Source organism: Pristiophorus japonicus, chromosome 18, assembly GCF_044704955.1.
Source record: "Pristiophorus japonicus isolate sPriJap1 chromosome 18, sPriJap1.hap1, whole genome shotgun sequence".
In the NCBI taxonomy this organism is placed as follows: Eukaryota; Metazoa; Chordata; class Chondrichthyes; family Pristiophoridae; genus Pristiophorus; species Pristiophorus japonicus.
In genome coordinates, this window is record NC_091994.1 from 34,003,262 (window position 1) to 34,027,659 (window position 24,398).

The following is a 24,398-nucleotide window of genomic DNA, read 5'->3' on the forward strand; positions in this document are numbered from 1 at the left end:
GCTCTCCCTCTCTCTCCCCCCCCCTCGCTTCCCTCATCACTCTCCCTCTCTCTCCCCCCCTCACTCTCCCTCTGTCTCCCCCATCACTCTCCCTTTCTCTCCCCCCCACTCTCCCTGCTCTCCCTCTCTTTTTTCCCCCAACCAGTCTCTCTCTTCCCCCCCGACTTCCCACTCTTCCCCCCCTCCCTCTCTTCCCTCCCCCCCTCCCTCTCTCTCTCCCCCCTCCCTCTCTCTCTCCCCCCTCCTCTCCCTCTCTCTCTCTCCGCCCTCCCCTCCCTCTCTCTCATCACTCTCCCTCTCTCTCAACCCCCCTCACTCTCCCTCTCTCTCTCCCCCCCTCCTTCCTCGCCCCATTCTCCCTCCCCCCCCACTCTCCCTCTCTTCCTCCCCCCCCCACTCTCCCTCTCTTCCTCCCCCCCCACTCTCCCTCTCTTCCTCCCCCCCCACTCTCCCTCTCTTCCTCCCCCCCCCCACTCTCCCTCTCTTCCTCCCCCCCCCGCTCTCCCTCTGTCTCCCCCCCTGCTCTCCCTCTGTCTCCCCCCCTGCTCTCCCTCTGTCTCCCTGCCCCTGCTCTCCCTCTGTCTCCCCCCCCCGCACTCCCTCTCTCTCCCCCCCCCCCGCACTCCCTCACTCCCCCCTCCTCACTCCCTCACTCCCCCCTCCTCACTCCCCCCCCTCCTCACTCCCCCTCACTCTCCCTCTCTCTCCCCCCCTCCTCACTCCCTCACTCCCCCCTCCTCACTCCCCCCCTTCCTCACTCCCCCCTCACTCTCCCTCTCTCTCCCCCCCTCACTCTCCCTCTGTCTCCCCCCTCACTCTCCCTCTCTCTCCCGCCCTCACTTTCCCCCCTCACTATCCCTCTCTCTCCCCCCTCACTCTCACTCCCCCCCTCACTCTCCCTCTCTTCCCCCCCCACTCTCCCTCTCTCTCCCCCCCCCCGCACTCCCTCTCTCCCCCCTCCCGCACTCACTCTCTCTCCTCCCACCTCTCTCCCTCTCTCTCCCCACCTCACTCTCCCTCTCCTCCCCCTCACCCCTTCCCCTCTCACTCTCCCTTCCCCCCCACTCTTCCTCTCTTCCTCCCCCCCCACTCTCCCTCTCTTCCTCCTCCCACCCTCTTCCTCCCCCCCTCTCTTCCCCCCCCCACCCTCTTCCTCCCCCCCTCTCTACCCCCACCCACTCTCCCTCTCTTCCTCCCCCCCCCACTCTCCCTCTGTCTCCCACCCCACTCTCCCTCTGTCTCCCCCCCACACTCTCCCTCTGTCTCCCCCCCCCCACTCTCCCTCTGTCTCCCCCCCCCCCACTCTCCCTCTGTCTCCCCCCCCACACTCTCCCTCTGTCTCCCCCCCACACTCTCCCTCTGTCTCCCCCCCACTCTCCCTCTGTCTCCCCCCCCACTCTCCCTCTGTCTCCCCCCCCCCCACTCTCCCTCTGTCTCCCCCCCCCACTCTCCCGCTGTCTCCCCCCCCACTCTCCCTCTGTCTCCCCCCCCCCACTCTCCCTCTGTCTTCCCCCCCACTCTCTCTCTGTCTCCCCCCCCCACTCTCCCTCTGTCTCCCCCCCCCACTCTCCCTCTGTCTCCCCCCCCCACTCTCCGTGTCTCCCCCACCCCACTCTCCCTCTGTCTCCCCCCCCACACTCTCCCTCTGTTTCCCCCGCCACTCTCTCTCTGTCTCCACCCCCACTCTCCCTCTGTCTCCCCCCCCACTCTCCCTCGGACTCCCCCCCCACTCTCCCTCTGTCTCCCCCCCACTCTCCCTCTGTCTCCCCCCCACTCTCCCTCTGTCTCTCCCCCCCACTCTCCCTCTGTCTCCCCCCCCACTCTCCCTCTGTCTCCCCCCCCACACTCTCCCTCTGTCTCCCCCCCCACTCCCCCTCTGTCTCCCCCCCACTCTCCCTCTCTCTCCCTTTCTCTCCCCCATCACTCTCCCTCTCTTCCTTTCTCTCCCCCATCACTCTCCCTCTCTCCCCCCCCCACTTCCCCCTGCTCTCCCTCTCTCTTTCCCCCCCCTCCAGTCTCTCTCTTCCCCCCTCTCTCCCTTCCCCCCTCTCACCCTCTCCCCCCCTCTCTTTCTCCCCCCCCACTCTCCCTCTCTCTCTCTCCCCCCCCCCACTCTCGCTCGCTCTGTCCCTCCCCACTCTCTCTCTGTCCCCCCCCACTCTCGCTCTCTCTCTCCCCCCCCACTCTCGCTCTCTCCCTCCCCCCCCCACTCTCGCTCTCTCTGTCCCCCCCACTCTCGCTCTCTCTGACCCCCCCACTCTCCCTCTCTCCCTCTCTCTCCCCCCCCACTCTCCCTCTCTCCCCCCCCCCACTCTCCCTCTCTCCCCCCCCCACTCTCCCTCTCTCTCCTTCCCCCCCCACTCTCCCTCTCTCTCCTCCCCCCCCCACTCTCCCTCTCTCTCTCCCCCCCCACTCTCCCTTTCTCTCTCCCCCCCCCCACTCTCCCTTTCTCTCTCCCCCCCCCACTCTCCCTCTCTTCCTTCCCCCCACTCTCCCTCTCCTACCCCCCCCCCCCACCCCAGTCTTCCTCTCTCTCTCTCTCTGCGCGCCCCCGCCCCCCCCCCCCCCCCGGCAAATGTACATCACCCATCCTTCGCTACATGGTCACCATATATAGCAAGTGTGCATCACACATCCTGCGCTACATTCACCATTTTACAGCAAGTGTACATCATATATCCTGCACTGTATGTTCCTGGTCTCCATTTAACATTAACTGGTAAAAGTTTTGATGCAAATTGCAGAGACATATAATCTTCAAAAACTTCAGTTTACCAAGATTCGGAAATTATTTCCGTGATGAAATAAAGTGAACAGACAGTCCTTGCGTCAGCAACTACACTCAGCAGGGAGTCGGTGATTGAGCAGGGAAACTAGCAACAGGATTGTGCGCTAAATGGGTTTACAACTGGAGGCAACAAACACCAACGGTTCTGCGAATGTTAATTGCCTCAAGTCACCCAGTGCTCTGGGATTAAGCCGTGTGGAATGCCTGACTTTTACAAGGAGGGCCACAGAAGGGTCCCAGGACAACTAGGTAAAAGTTCGTGTTTACTTCAGACTCGAGAAAAGCCCCGGCGGAGCCCTCTTAATCCTTTCAACCTTGAACTGCGCTGAGCTGTGTGAGATACGTGTCAGAGCTTTATATAATGCAGCAAAACAACACGATGTGACCTGCAACTCCAATCCAGAGCTTTACCTAAAAACAACCAGCTTAAAGCTTGGCTGTGTAACTCGTACCTCAAACCTAAACAAATAATAGCAATCAACTGGTGTGTGAAATTTACATGTTCAGCAGGGTCGGTACTAAAGTGCTTCAACATGCCGACTCACGTGGGAGAAACTTCAAAGTGGGCATTCTCGTTGTCAGGGCGACACGAGCATTGTCCTTGGCTAGAGAGAAAAATATAAACTGAAAGAGAATCTAACGACAACATTAGCACAAACGGTTAAGAAATCTAAAACGGGGCAAGCTTCATCCAAAATCCAGTTCAGAAAATGTAAAAGCTGTGGAAAGTCACCGGGCTGAATACTTGATGTTTTTCTTCACTAATTTATTTCAATAAACCAGTGGCGCCCCCCTCAGGGCTGGTAAAACGATACAGGGCGAAAAGTCGGGCAAAGTTCACGCTCAAACTGTGCACAGTCGCTCACGTTCACACCTACTGACTCACACTTGTCTGAAGCAACCACCACTCGCACCCGGGCAGAAGTTTATTGAAGAGTTGGGTGGGGAGGCCCTATCCCCAGGGAAGGGGTTCAGCAGTTGTGCAATGCTCACACTTACCCAGCCATTCACACCCCCAGGATGTTCAGCTGTGGGGTAAAGAGCTATATTTACTGCAGCACAAAAGTTGAACTTTTAACAGTGGCACGAATCCTGGTGAGTTGGCGGTGCAAAGCTGCCAAGATATAAAGTTCAGGCAAACAATCCGTAGCTTTCACTGCTGGTCACAAACACAATTCTATTTCACAAGAATCTGAAACTTCTCTGTTCAAAGTTGAACCATTCCCTTTGGAGAAAAGAAAAACTTGCATTTATATAGTGCCTTCCAGCCATTTAAGGAGATATTTCATAAATCTAAACAAAAATATATCCCAATGAGAAGGAAAGACTGTAAGAAAAGGGATAACCATCTGTGGCTAACTAAGAAATAAGGGATGGTATCAAATTGAAAACAAGGACATACAATGTGGCCAAGACTAGTGGGAGGCCAGAGGATTAGGAAAATTTTAAAAGCCAGCAAAGAACAACTAAAAAAAATAAGAGGGAAGATAGATTATGAAAGTAAACTAGCACGAAATATAAAAACAAATAGTAAGAGTTTCTACAGGTACATAAAAAGGAAAAGAGTGACTAAAGTAAATGTTGGTCCCTGAGAGGATGAGACTGGGGAATTAATCATGGAGAACAGGGAAATGGCAGAGACTTTGAACAAATATTTTGTATCACTCTTCACGGTAGAAGACACTAAAAACATCCCAATAGTGGATAATTAAGGGGCTATAGGGAGGGAGGAACTTAATACAATCACAATCATTAAAGAAGTAGTACTTGGTAAAATAATGGGGCGAAAGGTGGACAAGTCCCCTGGACCTGATGGTTTGCATCCTAGGGTCCTAAAAGAAGTGGGTGCAGAGATAGTGGATGCACTGGTTGTAATCTACCAAAATTCCCTGGATTCTGGAAAGGTCCCAGCGGATTGCAAAACCGCAAATGTAATGCCCCTATTTTAAAAAAGGAGGCAGACAGAAAACAGGAAACTATAGACTGGTTAGTCTAACATCTAAGTAAAATTCAATCAAGCGGAGTCAGTATGGTTTTATGAAAGGGAAATCACGTTTGACAAATTTTGCTGGAGCTCTTATTGAGGATGTAACACGCAGGGTGGATAAGGGGGAACCAGTGGATGTGGTGTATTTGGATTTCCAGAAGGCATTCGATAAGGTGCCACATAAAAGGTTACTGCACAAGATAAAAGTTCACGGGGTTGGGGGTAATATATGGGCATGGATAGAGGATTGGCTAACTAACAGAAAACAGAGAGTAGCATTAAACAGGTCATTTTCCGGTTGGTAAACAGTAACTAGTGGGGTGCCGCAGGGATCAGTGCTGGGGCCTCAACTATTTACAATCTATATTAATGACTTGGATGAAGGGACTGAGTGTAATGTAGCCAAGTTTGCTGATGATACAAAGATAGGTGGGAAAGCAAGTTGTGAAGAGGACACAAAGTGTCTGCAAAGGGATATAGACAGGCTAAGTGAGTGGGCAAAAATGTGGCAGATGGAGTACAATGTGGGAAAATGTGAGGTTATCCACTTTGGCAGAGAAAATAGAAAAGCAAATTATAATTTATATGGAGAAAAATTGCAAAGTGCTATAAAACAGAGGGACCTGGGGGTCCTTGTGCATGAAACACAAACATTTTGTTTGCAGGTACAGCAAGTAACCAGGAAGGCAAATGGAATAGAGTATAAAAGCAGAGAAGTTCTGCTACAACGGTACAGAGTATTGGTGAGGCCACACCTAGTGTACTGAGTCTATGATCGGATCAGCCATGATCTTATTAAATGGCGGAGTAGGCTCGAGGGGTCAAATGGCCTACTCCTGCTCCTATTTCTTATGTTCATGACTACCGGATGTCTCAAACGCTTTGCAGCCAATGAAGAATTTTGGAATGTAGTCCCTGTTGTAATGTGGGAAATGTGGCAGCCAATTTGCACACAGTAAGCTCCCACGAACAGCAATGAGATAATCTGCTTTTTTGTTATGTTGATTGAGGGATAAATATTGGCCAGCACACTGGGGATAACACCCGTGCTCTTCTTCGAAATAATACCATGGGATCTTTTACGTCCACCTGAGAGAGCAGACGGGGCCTCAGTCTAATGTCACATCCAAAAGATGGCACCTCCGACAGTGCAGCACACTCTCAGCACTGCATTGGAGTGTAACCTAGATTTCTTTTATGTGCTCAAGTTCCTGGAGTGGGACTTGAACCCACAACCTTCTGACTTAGAGGTGAGAGTACTACCCACTGAGCCACAGCTGACAAAAGGGAGAGGGTAAAACTTAACGCATTTATTAAACTTTAAATTATAAAACATAACTTTATCCCTTCTTAAAGTTTATGGGGTATATATTCGCCATAGACAGTGGCGGAAAACCTGTTGGGCAGTTAAAGCACAAGTCAAAGTCTAGTCTAAGGTTATCTTGCACCTTTTGGGGATGAGAATTATGAAGCAAGCACAGGATACAACAGCACCTGAAATAAACTGTTCCCTGGGCATGCTACAAATTTAACAACTTGTATCTATATAGTGCCTTTAATATAGAAAAACTTGGGGCATTTTTCTATATTAAAGGCACTATATAGACACCAAGCTAAAGGAGAAGATCATAGGAAGTGGAATTGGGCAATCTTTGTGATGGAGAGGATCAACACTGTGAGTGGTTGATTTTTGTTAGACGAGGGTAGGGGATCAAGGTGGGTAAATGGAGTTAAGACACAGAGCAGCCATGGTCTAACTGAATGGTGGAACAGGCTCGAGGGCCTGAATGGTCTACTCCTGTTCCTGTGGAAGTTCAGCTCGGTTGAACAGGATGCTGACAGCGCAATCAGTCTGAGAAAATAAAACCACTCTCTGGGCCATGGGCACAGGGGTTATCTGCGAGATTAATCTGAAACACAACAAAGTGAAACTAGTAAAGAAACCCCCAAAACCTAATGAGTGCACTTTTGTTACCTGCAGAACTTCCTTCTGACTGTCACCAGCTATTCCTCGAAGGACAACGAACCACTGGTGTGTACAGAATCCAGCCAATAGGTTCACAGCCCTTTGAAGCATTCTGTCAAATGACAGACGGTAAGAATTTGAATATTACTGGAGACTGAGTCTGGGGCTCTTGCTGAAATTTGGTCAGGAGTCAGCGCCCCTCTCTGAAATGGAGTCAGGGGTCAGCGCCCCTCTCTGAAATGGAGTCAGGGGTCAGCGCCCCTCTCTGAAATGGGATCAGGGGTCAGCGCCCCTCTCTGAAATGGGATCAGGGGTCAGCGCCCCTCTCTGAAATGGGATCAGGGGTCAGCGCCCCTCTCTGAAATGGGATCAGGGGTCAGCGCCCCTCTCTGAAATGGGATCAGGGGTCAGCGCCCCTCTCTGAAATGGGATCAGGGGTCAGCGCCCCTCTCTGAAACAGGACAGAACCGCTTGTGGAAATTGGGTCAAGGGCTGGTGTGACTCCCAAGAATGGGGACGGGGCCGACCTCCATTGCTCCTGGTAACAAGGCTGGAGCCACTCTGCCGAGTCGGGGGTGGGGGGGGGAGGGGTGGGTGTGGGTAGAATTGCCACAGCTGCTTATAACACTGTGGCTTGAAACGGGGGCTGGTACTGCTTGTGGAAACGGAGCCAGAACTGCTCTTGGTCTCCTCTAATCTAATTTTACACCTCGTCTTTCTGTCGATGCAGAGTCTTAAACGTTTTTGCTCTTCCAACAGAAGGAGGCTGGACCATGCTTCAGAGACGGAGGGATGGATCAGTGGACTTTGACCGGCTCTGGCAGGCGTACAAGGATGGATTTGGCAACCTTACCGGTAAACATAATTCACTCGTGTTCTTAAGGGTGTTTTCTTGTTCCATAAGGGACTGGAGTGGGGGAGGGCTTGGTGCGCCTGGGTTAGGGAGGACAAATTCAACCCAGGTTGCTGCTCCTGGCCGTGCAACACTTCCCTGCTGGGAAGTGGGTGGGTGGAGAGGAAAGGGCAGGATTGGGCTGTGCTGCTCCCTCCTGGTGAGATACTGAAGTGCACTTTGGATCCAGTGCCTCCAGGAGAGGAAGGGATAAAACAGGAAAAAATACAAAGAAACACTTCAGATGTAAAATGTGAGCAGAGGAAGCTGTTAGATAATCCAAATAAAGAAAGAACTTGCATTTATATAGCACCATTCACAACCTCGGGACATCTCAAAGCATTTCACAGCCAACAAAGTCTATTCATTGTAGTAATTAGGAAACACAGCAGCCAATTTCTGCACAGTAAAGTCCCACAAACAGCAATGTGATAACGACCAGACAATCTGTTTTTAGTCATGATGGCTGAGGGATTCAGGTTGGCTTGGACACACAAGTGAAATATTAGAGGAGACACCAAAAGACAGATTAAAAAAAAAACATTTGGTGAATGAAAAGCTTTGCTCTAATCTGATCGCATTCCTGATTTCCTGATTTCAGGTGAATTCTGGTTGGGTCTGGAGAAACTTTACACCGTTGTGCGTCAGGGGGGCTATCTCCTGCGCATCGAGCTGGAGGACTGGGAGAATCACACGGAGTACACAGAATATCCTGTCAGCCTCGGCAGCGAGGCCTCCGACTACACCATGACCCTCAAAAGCCCCATTTCCGGAAACCTCAAGAATGCCATCAGTGAGTCGAGTGGCCTGCGCTTTTCCACCCGAGACCAGGACCATGATCTGAAGTTCAACATGAGCTGTGCTAAGCACCTGACAGGTCAGTGCCGTGCCAAACTTTTATCAATGCTTGAACATAGCCATAACACAACAGAGCGCATTCCTTCCTGGTCGCCATTGAGAACTTGGGATGGTCCAACTCATGGGCAAGCTATATGGAGAGAGATTGGAGAAGCTGATCACCTTAGAGCAGAGAAGGTTAAGGGGTGACCTTAAAGAGGTATTGAAAATTATGAGGAGTTTTGATAGAGCAAATATAGAACTATTCCCTCTGGTAACTGGCTCGATAACCAGAAGCCAGAGATTTAAAATCATTGGCAAAAGAACTAGAGGAAAAATTAGGAGATAATCTTGCGTGAAGAAATTAAGATCTGGAATGCACTACCGTAAAGGGTACATAAGAACATAAGAAATAGGAGCAGGAGTAGGCCATTTGGCCCCTCGAGCCTGCTCCACCATTCAGTAAGATCATGGCCGATCTGATCCTGGCCTCAACTCTACTTCCCTGCCCGCTCCCCATAACCCTTGACACTTTTATCATTTAAAAATCTGTCTATCTCCACCTTAAATGTATTCAAATACCCAGCCTCCACAGCTCTCTGGGATAGAGAATTCCAAAGATTCACGACCCTCAAAGAAGAAATTCCTCCTCATTTCTGTTTTAAATGGGTGATCCCTTATTCTGAAACGATGCCCCTATTTCTAGATTCCCCCACGAGGGGAAACATCGTCTCTGCATCTACCCTGTCAAGCCCCCTCAGAATGTTTTATGTTTCAATAAGATCACCTCTCATTCTTCTAAATGCCAAGGAGTATAGGCCCAACCTGCTCAACCTATCTTCATATGACAACCCCCTCATCTCAGGAATCAACCTCGTGAACCTTCTCTGAACTGCCTCCAATGCAAGTAAATCATTCCTTAAATAAGGAGACCAAAACTGTACTCAGTACTCCAGATGTAGTCTTACCAATGCCCTGTACAATTGTAGCAGGACTTCCCTACTTTTATACTCCATCCCCTTTGCAATAAAGGCCAGCATTCCATTTGCCTTCTTGATTAGTTGCTGTAACCTGCATGCTAACATTTTGCATTTCATGCACAAGAACCCCCAGATCGCTCTGTACGACAACATTTTGTAATTGTTCCCCATTTAAATAATAATTTGATTTTTGATTTTTCCTTCCAAACGATAACCTCACATTTTCCCACATTATACTCCATCTACCAAATGTTTGCCCACTCACTGAGCCTATCTATATCCCTTTGTAGATTATTTGCGTCATCCTCACAACTTGCTTTCCCACCTATCTTTGAATCATCAGCAAATTTGGCTACATTACACTCGATCCCTTCATCCAAGTCATTAATATAGATTGTAAATAGTAGTGGGGTCAGATTTCATAGCAACTTTCAAAGGGCAATTGGACATGGCCTTTGAAGAGGAGTATTTTGCAGGGTTATGGGGAAGAAGTTGGGGAGTGGGACTAAATGGACAGCTCTTTCAAAGAGCTGGCATAGACATGACAGGCTGAATGGCACCCTTCTGTGCTGTAGGATTCAATGATGCTATACCAGGGAACCAGGATATACGAGAGGGAGGAAGGGAAATGAGAGATGAGGGAACTGTAAAGTCCGTACATGCAGGGGGAGGCAGAGCTCTGCACTGTGCTGCTGGGGAGATGCTGCTTCTGCACTCCCATTAGGGGTCACCAGCAGCATGGAGCAGAGAAAACAAATGGACAAAAATATCGCGGATTTGGGCCACGAGGGATGGGAGATCGCAGCCCTTGGGTCCCCAGCGCTGCAGACAGCACAGGGTAGAGATCTACTCTTGAGTTGGTTATGTTGAAGCAGCAGCCCGTGCACAGTGGGGTCATTGAGGCTTTGCCTGTGCCTTTATAATCGAGCGTGTGACCCTGCATGGGGAGAGTGCACACTCTGTATTCAGCAAGCTGAAGCCCGAACTGTACATCTGTGAGTAGCTTGCTTTTGAGATTCTTCAACATATCATCAGTGGGACCCCCCCCCACCCCCCACCCCCAGTGATGGGTTTCCACCCACCTGTCCCGTGGCGATGGGTCCCGCCCAGTGATTTCCCCCTCTACCCCCATCGATGGGACCCCCCCACCCCCAGTGATGGGTTATCACCCACCCCGTGGCAACAGGTCCCGCACGCATCGAGCACGCGCCAGACCCACCAAGTAAACATTAAAGAGGTGTAATGAGCGTGCAGAGGCTGGTTTGCCGCGTACTTTAACCATGGTTGTGAATATTCCAGGTGGATGGTGGTTCACCACATGCGGCCAGGCTAACCTGAACGGCAAATATTTCACCAGCAAGCCCCTGCAGCGACACGAGAGGAGACAGGGGATATTCTGGAAGCCCTGGAAAGGCCGAAATTACCCCCTGAAAACCACGACGATGATGATTCGCCCAATGGAACTAGAAGCATAAACATCAAAGCTCAGATTCTGGCAGAGAATGTGCGTGTGAGAAAGCGAGAGAGAGAGAGATAGATAAATAGAGAGAGATAGGGAGAGAAAGAATGAGAGAGAGAGAGAGAGAAATTGAAAACAGCAAAGCAGTCGCTGTTTACATCTGGAACGAGAGTACAATGCAATGTTCGAAAGGAAAAGTGGATGCACTGACTAGAGTCTCCAAACATATTTGTTTATGTGTTTATCGCAACAAAACAATGCAGTAAATGTCCCAGGATTAACAGCTGAGCTATGCAAGCGATCCCAAAGCACACAGGCCACTCGAAGCTGCTCTTAGTTCTCCCTTTGAGAGTTTTAAATTCAAGACGAGTACAAAATTGAAAAATAAATTCAGCTAACTTCTGTAAAACCGGTTTGTGAGCTTTACCATGCACTTCCCCGCCGCCCGCCCCCAGAATTTATGCAGCAATTACCCACGTCACACAAACCAGGAAGATCCCAGCCCTCATCTCAGCTGCAGCAACAGTTAACTGTACTCCAGCAAATTGTGTGTACATTGTCGGTGTGTACAGTGATCTGACACCATTGTCACTATACTAGAGAATTGCTAAATCCCTGGATATTAATGAACCTTTATCAATCCAATGTAAAAAGCACCGTATGATCTACTGAAGGGCCAGTCTGGGGCTGCCAGAATCAAACTGGAGCACACTGCCACCTCTTGAACATCAGCAGCTCTCCGAGCACTGAAAGGGTCAAATTTCTACCCCTGCCCCGTCAGTACCGTAAAACTGCTCTGCATTTTCTCTAAATTGGAGACAAGCCGATGTATTGTTTATGTTGGAAGTTGTAAAATAAATGCAAGTGCAGTCTAGGCTCTGGCATAAGCCCAGAGTGACAGCCCTGGCTCCAGGTACCCCGACTCCCCTCGCCCAGGTACCTCGACTCCCCTCGCCCAGGTACCCCGACTCCCCTCGCCCAGGTACCTCGACTCCCCTCGCCCTCGTGTCCTGGTCACTATTTATACCAGTTTAGCTGTTACAGTTGTAGCTCAATTCCTGCTCCAAGGAATGTGTCCGAGTCATATTGACTTTATCACCATGGCTATGAATAGCTGTGCCAGAATTGTGACTGTTAATTGTTTCTTTTTTTTTTGCTTTATGTATTTAAACATTTAATATTCCAAACCTGCCTTTTGTAATTTATAAAATGCTCAGCTTCTCCCAGAAGGGAGTGCGAGTCGGTCTCTACTGTCTGCTGTACATAACCTTTAAAACCAGTTATTTTAATATCAAATGATTTCTTTAATTCATATTTTTGTCTAAAAAAAACTATTCTTTGGTTTAAATATTTGCCTGCTGTATTTATTTATTCTCGTGTGGAGAGGGAAGGGGGAATGTGCATGTGGGAGGGGAGGGGGAATGGGCGTGTTGAAGGGGGGGAGGGAATGGGAGGGGGGAGGGGGGAGGGGGAATGGGCGTGGGGGAGGGGAGGGGGAATGGGCGTGGGGGAGGGGGAGGGGGAATGGGAGTGGGGGAGGGGGAGGGGAAATGGGCGAGCGTGGGGAGGGGGGAGTGGAAATGGGCATGTGGGGGGAGGAGAAATGGGCGTGTGGGGGGAGGGGGAGTGGAAATGGGCGTGTGTGGGCGGAAGGAGGGGGGGAGTGGGTGTGTGGGGGGGGGGAAGAGGGACGGGGGAGTGGGTGTGTGTGTGGAGGGGGGAATGTGTGTGTGTGGGGGGGGGGGGTGAGGGTGTGTGTGTGGGGAGGGTGCGTGCGGAGGGTGTGTGTGTGGGGGGGTGGAGTGTGGTGGGGAATGGGTGAAGGGAAGGGGTGGGGGGGAGGGAGATGGGAGGGCGGGAGGAGTGGGAGTGGGCGAGTGTGGGGGGGGTGAGGGGGGGAGCGTGTGGGGGGAAGGAGTGGGCATGTGGGGGGAGGGGGAATGGGAGTGTGAGGGGAGTGGGGAATGGGAGTGAAGTGGGTGTATGGGGGGAGGGGGAATGGGCGTGTGGGGGAGGGGCACCAGGAGTGTGGGTTAAGATGAGAGTCTGATCATTTGCCAGTCACACATGTTCCCCATGCATTATAGGAACTAAGAGGGAAAAAAGACCATGGTCCATCTAATTTCCCTTCTGTCATCCTGGTCGTTGCATGATACAACAATAATGCAGTTGTTGAGTAATCATAGCAATCAATCTCCAGCAAAGAGTCTACAACAGAGCCAGACATGAGACAAGGAAACTCCAGTGATGGAGAGCTTTGGGATCCAAACATGTTACCTGTTCCAAACATGCTACACCTACCACACCACCCGACTCAAATTACTCGTGTAGTTTTTCAAAATGTTACTTTCTGAAAGTACCCCAGTCACAGGCCCCAGTCCAGGGAGGAACTGGTGAAAGGTCAGCTCCATGTGGGGCCTAGCATCAAACTGAAAGTTGCTCATATTATTGCAACTTAAGTATTCAGGTTATAACCACAAGATGGCAGAAGCAGACTAAGTACATGTTCTAGCAGCAGATTCTTTGCCCTGAGAACTTGGGTCTTGCACAGCGAGCATCTCCTCAGAATGGTTTTATTTCTCAGTCAGTCACATGACCTCAATAATGTGTCTCATTATGCAAATGTCACCAATTGGTACATTAAAATGTTATTTTGCGGGGTTGGAGGGTCAGTAGAGAGAGCATGGAGATATTGGGCAGCAACATCGCATGAAGGTGGAGCTACAGGTCACTGCAGGACACGGTGCAGGATGCGTGCAGCAAACGAGAATGCCTCTCTTTCATAATGTGTTTTACAAGAGTGAGACTTACCAAGGCAAGTGTCAGCAAGGAGAATACTGATGATCGGTGGCCCTTCCTAATGCAGGAGAGCTGCAGTCCTACTGACACCCAGGCAGCACCTACACCAGGCATCGAAACTGGGACTTTGCAATCAGCACAGTTCAGAGACGTTGGGCCCAAGTTTCCACACGAGTTGGGCGCCCGTTTTTCGCGCCGAAAAGGGCGCCGGAAAAAAAACGCGCGATTCTGGAGCGCCCTGCAGCTCCATGTCTGCTTGGCGCGGCGCCCAGGGGGGAGGAGCCTACACTCACGCCGATTTTTAAATTAGTTTTTTTCCTGCCGGCAACGCTGCGCGTGCGCGTTGGAGCGTTCACGCACGCGCAGTGTGAAGGAAACATTGGCACTCGCCCATTTTTGTAGTTCTTTGTAGCTGTTTAATTTTTGAACATTTTTAAATAAAAGCACATTGCCATCAGCACTGAGGCTTCCTGCAGAAGTGAGAAGGCTGCAGGAAGCCTCAGAAAGTTGAGGCAGCCGTTTCCCTCCTCCCCCCCCGCGGGAACGAACAGCTTCCTCCTCCCTCCCCCGCCCCCCCCCCCCCGCAGCATTCTCCCTGGCTGAAGCACTTTCACACAGGTAGGAAGATGGTTTATTTAATCTTTTCTTTGCTAAGAAATTTTTATTCAGGTTGGATTTATTTGTATAAGTATAAATAAGGATTTATTATAGAATTTAATGACTTCCCTTCCCCCCCCCCCTCCCCCCCACCTCGTTCTGGACGCCTAATTTGTAACCTGCGCCTGATTTTTTAATGTGTAGACAAGGTTTTTTCAGTTCTACAAAAATCTTCACTTGCTCCATTCTAAGTTAGTTTGGAGTACGTTTTCACTGTGGAAACTTTCAAATCAGGCGTCAGTGGCCGGACACGCCCCCTTTTGAAGAAAAAATTCTGTTCCAAAGTGGAACTGTTCTACCTGACTAGAACTGCAGAAAAAAAATGTGGAGAATTGCAATTTCTAAGATAGTCCGTTCTCCACCAGTTGCTCCTAAAAATCAGGCACAAATCATGTGGAAACTTGGGCCCGTTACCTCTTCATCATTAGGATCCCGGCTTTTCCCCCCCATCAAGTTGGAATACAGCTGACCTTTCAGTGTGCAACAAGGACTGAGTGTGCAATGGAGCTATTCTCCCATCCATCATCTTATGGTGAATGTAATCCCTTTACTTAAACTGTACAAGACAATCGGTCATTGCACTGCACTGACATTTCCCCATTACAACAGAACATAGAAAAACAAACAATTGTTCTGCACCCCAGGACTCTCAGGCAATATCACCACAAGTGCAGCCTCAGAGCCAGGCTTCCATCATTAGTGGAATGACCAGCTATCTCCAAGCTGTGCAATCAATCATTAACCCAGATAGCACATTTGGATACCAATGTGTCACCCAATACCAGAGCCGTACTTCATTATCGGGCACCCTGTACCCTGCCACAACTTAATCTAACTATACCCAGCCAAACCTTAATCTAACTATACCCAACCAAACCTTAATCTAACTATACCTGTTAAGTCCTGACGCTAATGTACTGACTTACACGAGACACATTCTGAAGTCAAGGTCACTCAGGACCTGCACCTTTAATTCCAGCTCTCCAGTGCTGCACTTGCCTGAGACCTCCCTTTATATACCTCAGTGGGACAGGTATGGAGTGTCTCCTGCAAGTGCACCCCTGGTGGTGAGGTATGCTTATTGTTACAGGTCATCCAGTTACAGTCATGTATAGCCTGGTGAGATACAGTTATATACAGTAATGTGAGATACATGACATCACCCTCCCCCAAGGTCTTATTGCCTTTATAGATTCAATCTCTCAGGTGGTCTGCATTCTTGCGTGGAGCGTCTTAGTTGTGGTTCAATTGTTTGTCTTGTTGCCTGTTTTTCGTTCGGTGTGATTGCTGGTATCTCACCTGGGCTGTCTGTTTTGTTTGGTGTGATTGCTGGTATCTCACCTGGGCTGTCTGTTGAGACTGCCCTTTCCTTAGGTTGTTCCACCTGTCTGTCCACCAGGTGTGGTGTGAGTTCCACATTGTAGTCTGCCTCTGGTTCTTCAGTGTTATCAGTGAATCTACTTTTTACTTGGTCTACATGCCTCCAGCAGGTTTGGCCATTGTCCATTTGTACAACCTGTTTCCCTCTTTGTCTGTTACTGTCCCTGCAAGCCATTTGGGACCCTGGCCATAGTTTAGCACAAACACTTTGTCCCCTATCTCATTCCACCTCCCCCTCGAATTTCAGTCATGGTACTCAGTTAGCTTTTGACGCTTAGCCTCAACAATTTCATGCATGTCTGGGAGGATTAACAAGAGCCTGGTCTTTAAGGTTCATTTCATCAATAGTTGCGCGGGGGGAACCCCAGTCAACGAATGCGGACGAGATCTGTATGCCAACAGCAGTCGCGACAGGTGGCTCTGCAGCGTGGGACCTTGGATTCTGAGCATGCCTTGTTTAATGATCTGCACTGCTCGCTCCGCCTGGCCATTGGAGGCCAGCTTGAAAGGTGCCGTCTTAATGTGATTTTACCATGGTCAACTATAAAATCGTGAAATTCTGCGCTGGTGAAGCATGGACCATTATCACTGACCAATATGTCAGGAATGCGTTGCAAACATGGTTCTAAGGCTCTCCACAGTGGTGGAGGTGGTGCTCAAGTTTAAAATGGTGCACTCGATCCATTTTGAAAATGCATCAATGACTACGAGGAACATTTTGCCCATGAATGGGCTCTCATAGTCTACATGCACCCGTGATAACGGTTTGGTGGACCAGGGCCAAGGGCTTAGAGGGGCCTCCCTTGGGGAATTACTGAGTTGGGCACAAATGGTGCATCGACGGACGCAGAGCTCCAAGTCCGCGTCAATGCCAGGCCACCAGACACGAGATCTGGCTATGGCCTTCATAAGGACGATCCTCGGGTGCTCGCGATGGAGCTCCCGGACAAACGCCTCCCTGCCTCGTAAGGGCATAACTACTCGGCTGCCCCACATCAGGCAGTCTGCCTGTAGTGAGAGTTCATGCATGCGCCTATGGAAGGGTTTGACCTCCTCGGGGCAGGCATCACGAGCCTCTGCCCAGTCACCGGTTAAAATGCATCTTTTAACTAGAGATAACGTGGGGTCGCTGGTTGTCCAGGTTCTGATTTGGCGAGCCGTCATGGGCGAACCTGTGGATTCAAAGGCATTGATTGCCATGACCATCTCACAGTCCTGTTCGTCGGACTCTTCTGTGGTCGCCAGGGGTAGGCTGCTAAGCGCGTCGGCACAGTTGTCTGTGCCTGGTCTGTGCCTTATCATGTAGCCGTAAACCGCCAGCATGAGTGCCCACCACTGAATGCGTGCCGAGGCGTTGGCATTGGCGTTGATTGCCTTGCACTCGAATAGTAGGGACGCGAGGGGTTTGTGGTCGGTTTCTAACGCAAACTTGGCCCCGAAAAGGTATTGGTGCATCTTTTTGACACCGTACACGCACGCGAACGCCTCCTTCTCAACCATACCGTACCCACGCTCCGCCCGCGAAAGTGACCTGGAGACATAAGCAACGGGCTGCAATTTACCCGCATCATTGACGTGCTGTAAAACGCACCCGACCCCGTACGCTGACGCATCGCACGTAAGGACTAACTTTTTACCTGGGTCAAAAAAGGCTAAAACACTCTTGGAACATAGAAAGTTGCGTGCCTTATTGAAGACGCGTTCTTGGGCGCCCCCCCAAAACCAATCGCACCCCTTTCTGAGTCGCACGTGGAGAGGCTCCAGCAGCATGCTCAAGTTCTGCATAAAGTTCCCAAAGTAATTGAGTAGCCCGAGAAAGGCGCGCAGTTCCGAAATATTCCGGGGCCTGGGTGTCAGGCGAATCGCTTCAGTTTTGGATTCAGTTGGGCGGATTCCATCAGCGACAATCCTTCTGCCCAAAAATTAAACCTCAGGCGCGAGAAACAGACACTTGGATTTCTTAACTCTTAGGCCTACCCGATCCAATAGACTTAGTACTTCCTCAGATTGTGGAGATGAGAGTCGGTGTCCCTGTCCGTGATGAGTATGTCATCTTGAAACACAACCGTCCCCGGGATGGACTTGAGCAGACTTTCCATGTTGCGCTGGAATATAGCAGCTGCCGACCTGATGCCGAATGGGCATTGATTGTACACAAAAAGGCCTCGATGTGTGTTGATGGTGGTGAGTAGCTTAGACTCGGTCAGTTCTTGAGTCATATACGCAGATGTGAAGTCAAGTTTCGAGAAAAGTTTTCCTCCAACCAACGTGGCAAATAGGTCCTCCGCTCTGGGCAGCGGGTATTGGTCCTGTAGGGAGAATCTGTTTATGGTAGACTTGTAATCACCACAGATTCGCACGGATCCATCAGGCTTCATGACGGGGACGATGGGGCTTGCCCAGTCGCTGAATTCCACGGGAGAAATTATGCCTTCCTGCAGAAGCCGGTCCAGTTCGTTTTCAATCTTTTCCCTCATCACATAAGGTACAGCTCTAGCCTTGTGATGGACCGGTCTGGCATTGTGTGTGATGTAGATTCTACCTTTAGCCCCTTTGAAGGTGCCCACACCTGGCTGAAAGAGATGTTCAAAACGGCTTAGAACTGTTGAGCAGGAGGTCCGTTCCTCTGACGACATGGCATGAACATCGTCCCATTTCCAATTAAGTTCTGCTAGCCAGCTTTTCCCCAACAGGGTTGGGAGATCCCCGGGGACAATCCACAGGGAAAGTCGGTGCACCATCCCTTTGTGTGTGACTGAGAGAATGGCGCTGCCAAGGACTGGGACGATTTCTTTAGTATAGGTCCTTAGTTTGGTGTCGATCTTTGTGAGTTTTGGTCTGTTACTTTTGTGCGGCCACAGCTGTTCAAATTGTTGAACGCTCGTGAGGGATTGACTGGCCCCCGTGTCCAGTTCCATGTTGACGGGTATCCCATTGAGTAGAACCCTCATCATAATTGGAGGCGTCTTGGTGTAAGAACAGTGGACATTGATCGTGTTAACCCGCTGTACCTCAGCGTCCCGTGCACTGTACCAACCGTCTTCTGGTCCGCTTTCCGACCCTTCCAATTCGTATACCAGCCGAGCTGCTGTTTTTCTGGCACATGCGAGCCAGATGCCCTGTGTAGTTGCAGTTTCTGCAAACGGCATGCTGAAATCGACACACCCTGGTTGAGTGCCTTCCCCCACATCTCCAACACAGACCGTTTCCATTGTTTCCGAAGGATGAGCTGCGTCTGGCTGATCTCCCTTGAGCTTCTCTCAATCTGTTGTTGATTGCTCGCATTGTGGGTTGATGAGGTGTGATCAAAAGTCAGTACCTCTCTCCTTAGTTCATCGGGGAATTCGCATGAACTAGCCAGCCTCCGAAGTTCCGTCACGAAGTCGGGTATGCTTTGGCCCACACAGTGTCTGTAGTTGTAGAACCTGTGTCTGGCCATGTGTAGGCTGCTCGCTGGCTTCAGGTGGTCTCTCACCAGTGTGCTCAACTCCTCAAACAACTTGCTTGTTGGTTTCTCGGGTGCCAGCAGGTCTTTCATTGAAGCGTATGTTTTCGAGCCATAGCTGGTCAAGAGATGGGCTCTTCTCTTGTCTGCCTTATCGTTGCCCAGCCAGTCTTTGGTCACAAAGCTTTGCTGGAGCCTTTCTAGAAAGTCATCCCAATTGTCTCCAGCATTGTATTTCTCATCTGAGCTGTTGGTAGCCATTCTGTGGATTCTGTGATTCCGTAACTCGTCACCACTGTTAAGTCCTGACTCTAATTACTGACTTACACGAGACACATGCTGAAGTCAAGGTCACTCAGGACCTGCACCTTTAATTCCAGCTCTCTGGTCCTGCACTTGCCTGAGACCTCCCTTTATATACCACAGTGGGACAGGTATGGAGTGTCTCCTGCAAGTGCACCCCTGGTGGTGAGGTATGCTTATTGTTACAGGTCATATCCAGTTACAGTCATGTATAGCATGGTAAGATAGTTATATACAGTAATGAGATACATGACAATACCCAGCCACACCTTAATCTAACAATACCCAGCCACACCTTAATCTAACTGTACCCAGCCACACCTTAACCCGAGCAACCTTTGGTTTGTGATAGGTTGTTGACTTGATTGGGTAATTAAGTTCCAGTAGAATGATTGGCCAGATTCTACAGCAAATTACGGGACTATTCAGGCTGGATTCCCCAAGCACTTCAAATCCATCACACAGCCAAACGTCAACATAATCTCCAACAGTGTTGCAAACTAATGAATAAAAGGAGGTGTGAAACAATCTTTACCCAATAACATCCCAACATTTCAAGCCATCGCATTAATTTCCATTGAGTAATCAGTGCCAGCCAACCCTGAACCTAGCTGCTGACTCAGCTGTTCACCATGTAGGACCAGAACAATTTATTCAAAATTTTAAACAAAGTTCGTGATTCACCAAAAACTTTTGTTGCAAGAATGCTCCTTTTGTTCGGCACAGTCTAAAATTGACCAATCAGAGCCTGGCTGAAAACGGCTGAAAGATCATTTTGTGGCCGGCTGCTTGGACCCAACAGACACCCCTCTCTCCCTCCATCGCCCCCACCCCCCAGTTTATGCAGCCACCTCCCCTTCTCCGGGTAATGCCTCCTTCCCCGGGTAACACTTCCCCTGCCCCCCCGCCCCCCAAACCAGGTAACACGTCGCCTCCCCCCAGGCATTGCCCCCTCCCCTCCCCCACAGGTAATGCCTCCCCTGCCCCCAGGCAACGCCACCTCCACTTCCACCACCGCCCCGTCCCCTCCAGATATCCCCACCACCACTTCCCTCCCCCCAGGTAACATCCACTCCCCTCCCCTCCCTTCCCAGTAACACCTCCCATCTCCAGGGTAATGCCACCTCCCCTCCCTCCAGGCAACTCCCCCAGAGTAATGTCTCCTCCCCATTCTGCCCCCAGATAACACCTCCCCTCCCCTGGGTAATGCCTCCTCCCCCCTCCCCCAACGTAATGTCATTTCCCCCGCCCCCCCCCCCCCACCCCCAGGCAATGCCACTTCCATTTCCACCACCACCCCGCCACCTCCAGATCACCCCACCACTCCTTCCCTACCCCTCCAGGTAACACCCCTGCCCCCAGGTAACCCCCTCCCTTCCCCCAGGTAACACCCCCTCCTCCTCCCCCTCCCGGTAACACCCCTCCCCTTCCCCACGTAACACCCCCTTCCCCTGGTAACACACCCTCCTCTACCCCTCTACACCTCCCCCCACCCCCGTTGGTGCCCTCACCCCACCCTGCAGTTAATGCCTCCTCCCCTCCCTGCAGGTAATGCCACCTCCACTCCCCCCAGGAAACACCACCTCCCTTCCCCCAGGCAACGAACAGCACTCTCACACTGGCGGTAGTTGAATTTCCCAACATTAAACTCCCAGTACGTCCCTCAAACCTCAGCCACCTGGGTGATGCCACAGCCTGCTGGGAAATGCCATGGGCACCATGCAGTCTGACCCCACCTGTCATAATCTAGAATGAAACCATTTGTGAATGAAAGCTGAAACCGGCCGCTTACCTGTACATAGTATGTGGAACGGAAACCCCTGGCAGAGGGAATTCTAAAACTTCCAAAGTCAGCTCGGAATTCTCATCATTTGATGACTTTACTTCCAAAAAGTCCGGGGTGAAGCAAAAGGACGGACTGTCTTTAACAGGGGACACTTCAAATCGGAAAACACCTTCAAATGAAAATAAGAGCATAAGAAATAGGAGCAGGAGTAGGCCATATGGCCCCTCGAGCCCATTCCGCCATTCAATAAGATCATGGCTGATCTGATCATGAACTCAGCTCCACTTCCCTGTCCACTCCCCATAACTCTTTACTCCCTTATCGCTCAAAAATCTGCCTATCTCCGCCTTAAATATATTCAATGACCCAGCCTCCACAGATCTCTGGGGCAGAGATTTCCATAGATTTACAACCTGTTAAGAGAAAAAATTCCTTCTCATCTCAGTTTTAAAAGACTGGCCCCTTATTCTGAGACTATGTCCCCTAGTTTTAGTTTCCCCTATGAGTGGAAATATCCTCTCTGCATCCACCTCGTCAAGCCTCCTCATTATCTTATTTGTTTCGGTATGATCACCTCTCATTCTTCTGAACTCTAATGAGTATAGGCCCAACCTACTCAACCTATCTTCATAAGTCAACCCCCTCATCTCCGGAATCAACCTAGTGAACCTTCTCTGAACGTCCTCCAATGAGATATAGAGAAAATAGAGAATCTTGTGAACACATCTCAACCCAGGACACTGCCAGCCCATACAACAGCCACATTTAACCCGAAAAATAGCCGCATTCAACCTGAACTACAACGTGTATTTATATAGCACCTTTAACCTAGTAAAATGTCCCAAGGGTTATAAGACAAAACTAATAAATGTAACATCGAGCCACATAGAAGAAATTATGACAGATGACCAAAAGCTTGGTCAAAGAGGGTAGGTTTCAAAGGAGCGTCTTAAAGGAGGATAGATCCTTGGGGGACATCAGAAGTAACGATGCAGCGGTGGGGAGGGGGAAGAGAAACCATTGCAGGAGATTTTCTGGCTACGATTAAATAGATAAGAATGGAACCAGGCGAGTGATGATGTTGGAGAGGCATTGGAGGAGGATGGAGTGTCAAAAGCTGCAGACAGTCACAATCAACCCATACATGCGAGTGCACTTCAGGGTGCAGGAATCCTAGGGACCAGGGGGAATGTGCTGTGGGTGTAACATTCCCAGGGATCGGGGTAACGTGCTGTGGGTGTAACATTCCCAGGGACCAGGGGGAATGTGCTGTGGGTGTAACAGTTTCTGGGCAAATGTGTTGCGAGTGTAACATTCCCAGGGACTGGGGGGATGTGCTGTGGGTGTAACATTCCCAGGGGAATGTGCTCTGGGTGTAACATTCCCAGGGACCAGTGCCGACCCTTTTAACAGTTACCTGGGATCTTGCGCAGCCGCCTCAGTAAAGGTGATGGCTTTTTCTCATCCGTGATAAATTTCATCAGGTCTTCGTCACTTAGCTTATCTTCCTCCTGAACAGAGAGAAAATGATTCTTTATCCAGACACCGTTTCTCTGAGCAACCTGACCATGGGGCCACATTGAAGGACCATGAACATCAGGACAAATCATGAAATACTCTAAAGCACTGCTGGCAATGTGGACATTCCCCTGGGGAAAGGACCTCACTGTGAACTCAAGTTACACAGTGGGGGGCAGCTCCCAGGAGAATGTGTGCATTCAGTCTGTGATAAGGTCCAAGAAATGAGTGTGTTTGATGGACTGAATATGAGTGCAGCTCCTGGGGCTGGGGTCAAAATGCTGTCGGGGTGTGGGGGAGGGTGGGGTGTGGGGGAGGTGGGGTGCGGGGGAGCAGGTGAGGTGTGGGGATGGGGGTGGTGTGGGAATGGGGGGAGCTGGGGAGGTGAGGTGTGGGGATGGGGGTGGTGTGGGGATGGGGGGATGTGTGGGGATGGGGGGATGGGGGGGGTGTGGGGATGGGGGGGTGTGGGGATGGGGGGGGTGTGGGGATGGGGGGGGTGTGGGGATGGGGGGGGTGTGGGGATGGGGGGGGTGTGGGGATGGGGGGGGTGTGGGGATGGGGGGGGTGTGGGGATGGGGGGGGTGTGGGGATGGGGGGGGTGTGGGGATGGGGGGGGTGTGGGATGGGGGGGGTGTGGGGATGGGGGGTGTGGGGATGGGGGGGTGTGGGGATGGGGGGGTGTGGGGATGGGGGTGGTGTGGAGATGGGGGGGTGTGGGGATGGGGGGGTGTGGGAATGGGGGTGGTGTGGAGATGGGGGGGTGTGGGGATGGGGGTGTGTGGGGATGGGGGGGGTGTGGGGATGGGGGGATGTGGGGATGGGGGTGGTGTGGGGATGGGGGGGTGTGGGGATGGGGGGGTGTGGGGATAGGGGGGGTGTGGGGATGGGGGGGTGTGGGGATAGGGGGGTGTGGGGATGGGGGGTGTGGGGATGGGGGTGTGTGGGGATGGGGGTGTGGGGGATGGGGGTGTGTGGGGATGGGGGGGGTGTGGGGATGGGGGAGTGTGGGATGGGGGGGTGTGGGGATGGGGGGGTGTGGGGATGGGGGGGTGTGGGGATGGGGGTGTGTGGGGATGGGGGGGTGTGGGGATGGGGGGGTGTGGGGATGGGGGGGTGTGGGGATGGGGGGGTGTGTGGGGATGGGGGTGTGTGGGGATGGGGGTGTGTGGGGATGGGGGTGTGTGAGGATGGGGGTGTGTGGGGATGGGGGGGTGTGGGGATGGGGGGAGTGTGGGGATGGGGGGGGTGTGGGGATGGGGGGGTGTGGGGATGGGGGGGTGTGGGGATGGGGGGGATGTGGGGATGGGGGGGGTGTGGGGATGGGGGGGTGTGGGGATGGGGGGGTGTGGGGAGGGGGGGTGTGGGGATGGGGGGGTGTGGGAATGGGGGGGTGTGGGAATGGGGGGGTGTGGGAATGGGGGGGTGTGGGAATGGGGTGTGTGGGGATGGGGGGGTGTGGGGATGGGGGTGTGTGGGGATGGGGGGGTGTGGGGATGGGGGGGTGTGGGGATGGGGGGGTGTGGGGGAGGTCATGTATTCAACCATCATTGTAACCCATGTATAAACTGACCTAATTTGTACACCTTGAGAACATTGAC

General features: G+C 51.4%; 2 protein-coding genes across 2 annotated transcripts in view; one reads left to right on the forward strand and one right to left on the reverse strand.

The window, feature by feature from the left end:
• angptl4 (angiopoietin-like 4) overlaps positions 1 to 12,257 on the forward strand; it is a 23,453-nt gene extending 11,196 nt beyond the window's left edge. The window contains exons 4-7 of the mRNA XM_070859853.1: positions 6,757 to 6,870; positions 7,501 to 7,596; positions 8,235 to 8,510; positions 10,750 to 12,257. Coding sequence (XP_070715954.1) covers positions 6,757 to 6,870; positions 7,501 to 7,596; positions 8,235 to 8,510; positions 10,750 to 10,925 — 662 coding nt within the window. The 3' untranslated portion in view covers positions 10,926 to 12,257. The remainder of the gene's footprint in view (positions 1 to 6,756; positions 6,871 to 7,500; positions 7,597 to 8,234; positions 8,511 to 10,749) is intronic.
• The window catches only part of LOC139228641 (dedicator of cytokinesis protein 7-like), a 265,121-nt gene that overhangs the window by 160,455 nt on the left and 80,268 nt on the right, over positions 1 to 24,398 (reverse strand). The window contains exons 13-14 of the mRNA XM_070859854.1: positions 22,697 to 22,790; positions 21,286 to 21,448 (exon numbers count right to left, since the gene is read on the reverse strand). Of these exons, the coding sequence (XP_070715955.1) occupies positions 21,286 to 21,448; positions 22,697 to 22,790 (257 nt within the window). The remainder of the gene's footprint in view (positions 1 to 21,285; positions 21,449 to 22,696; positions 22,791 to 24,398) is intronic.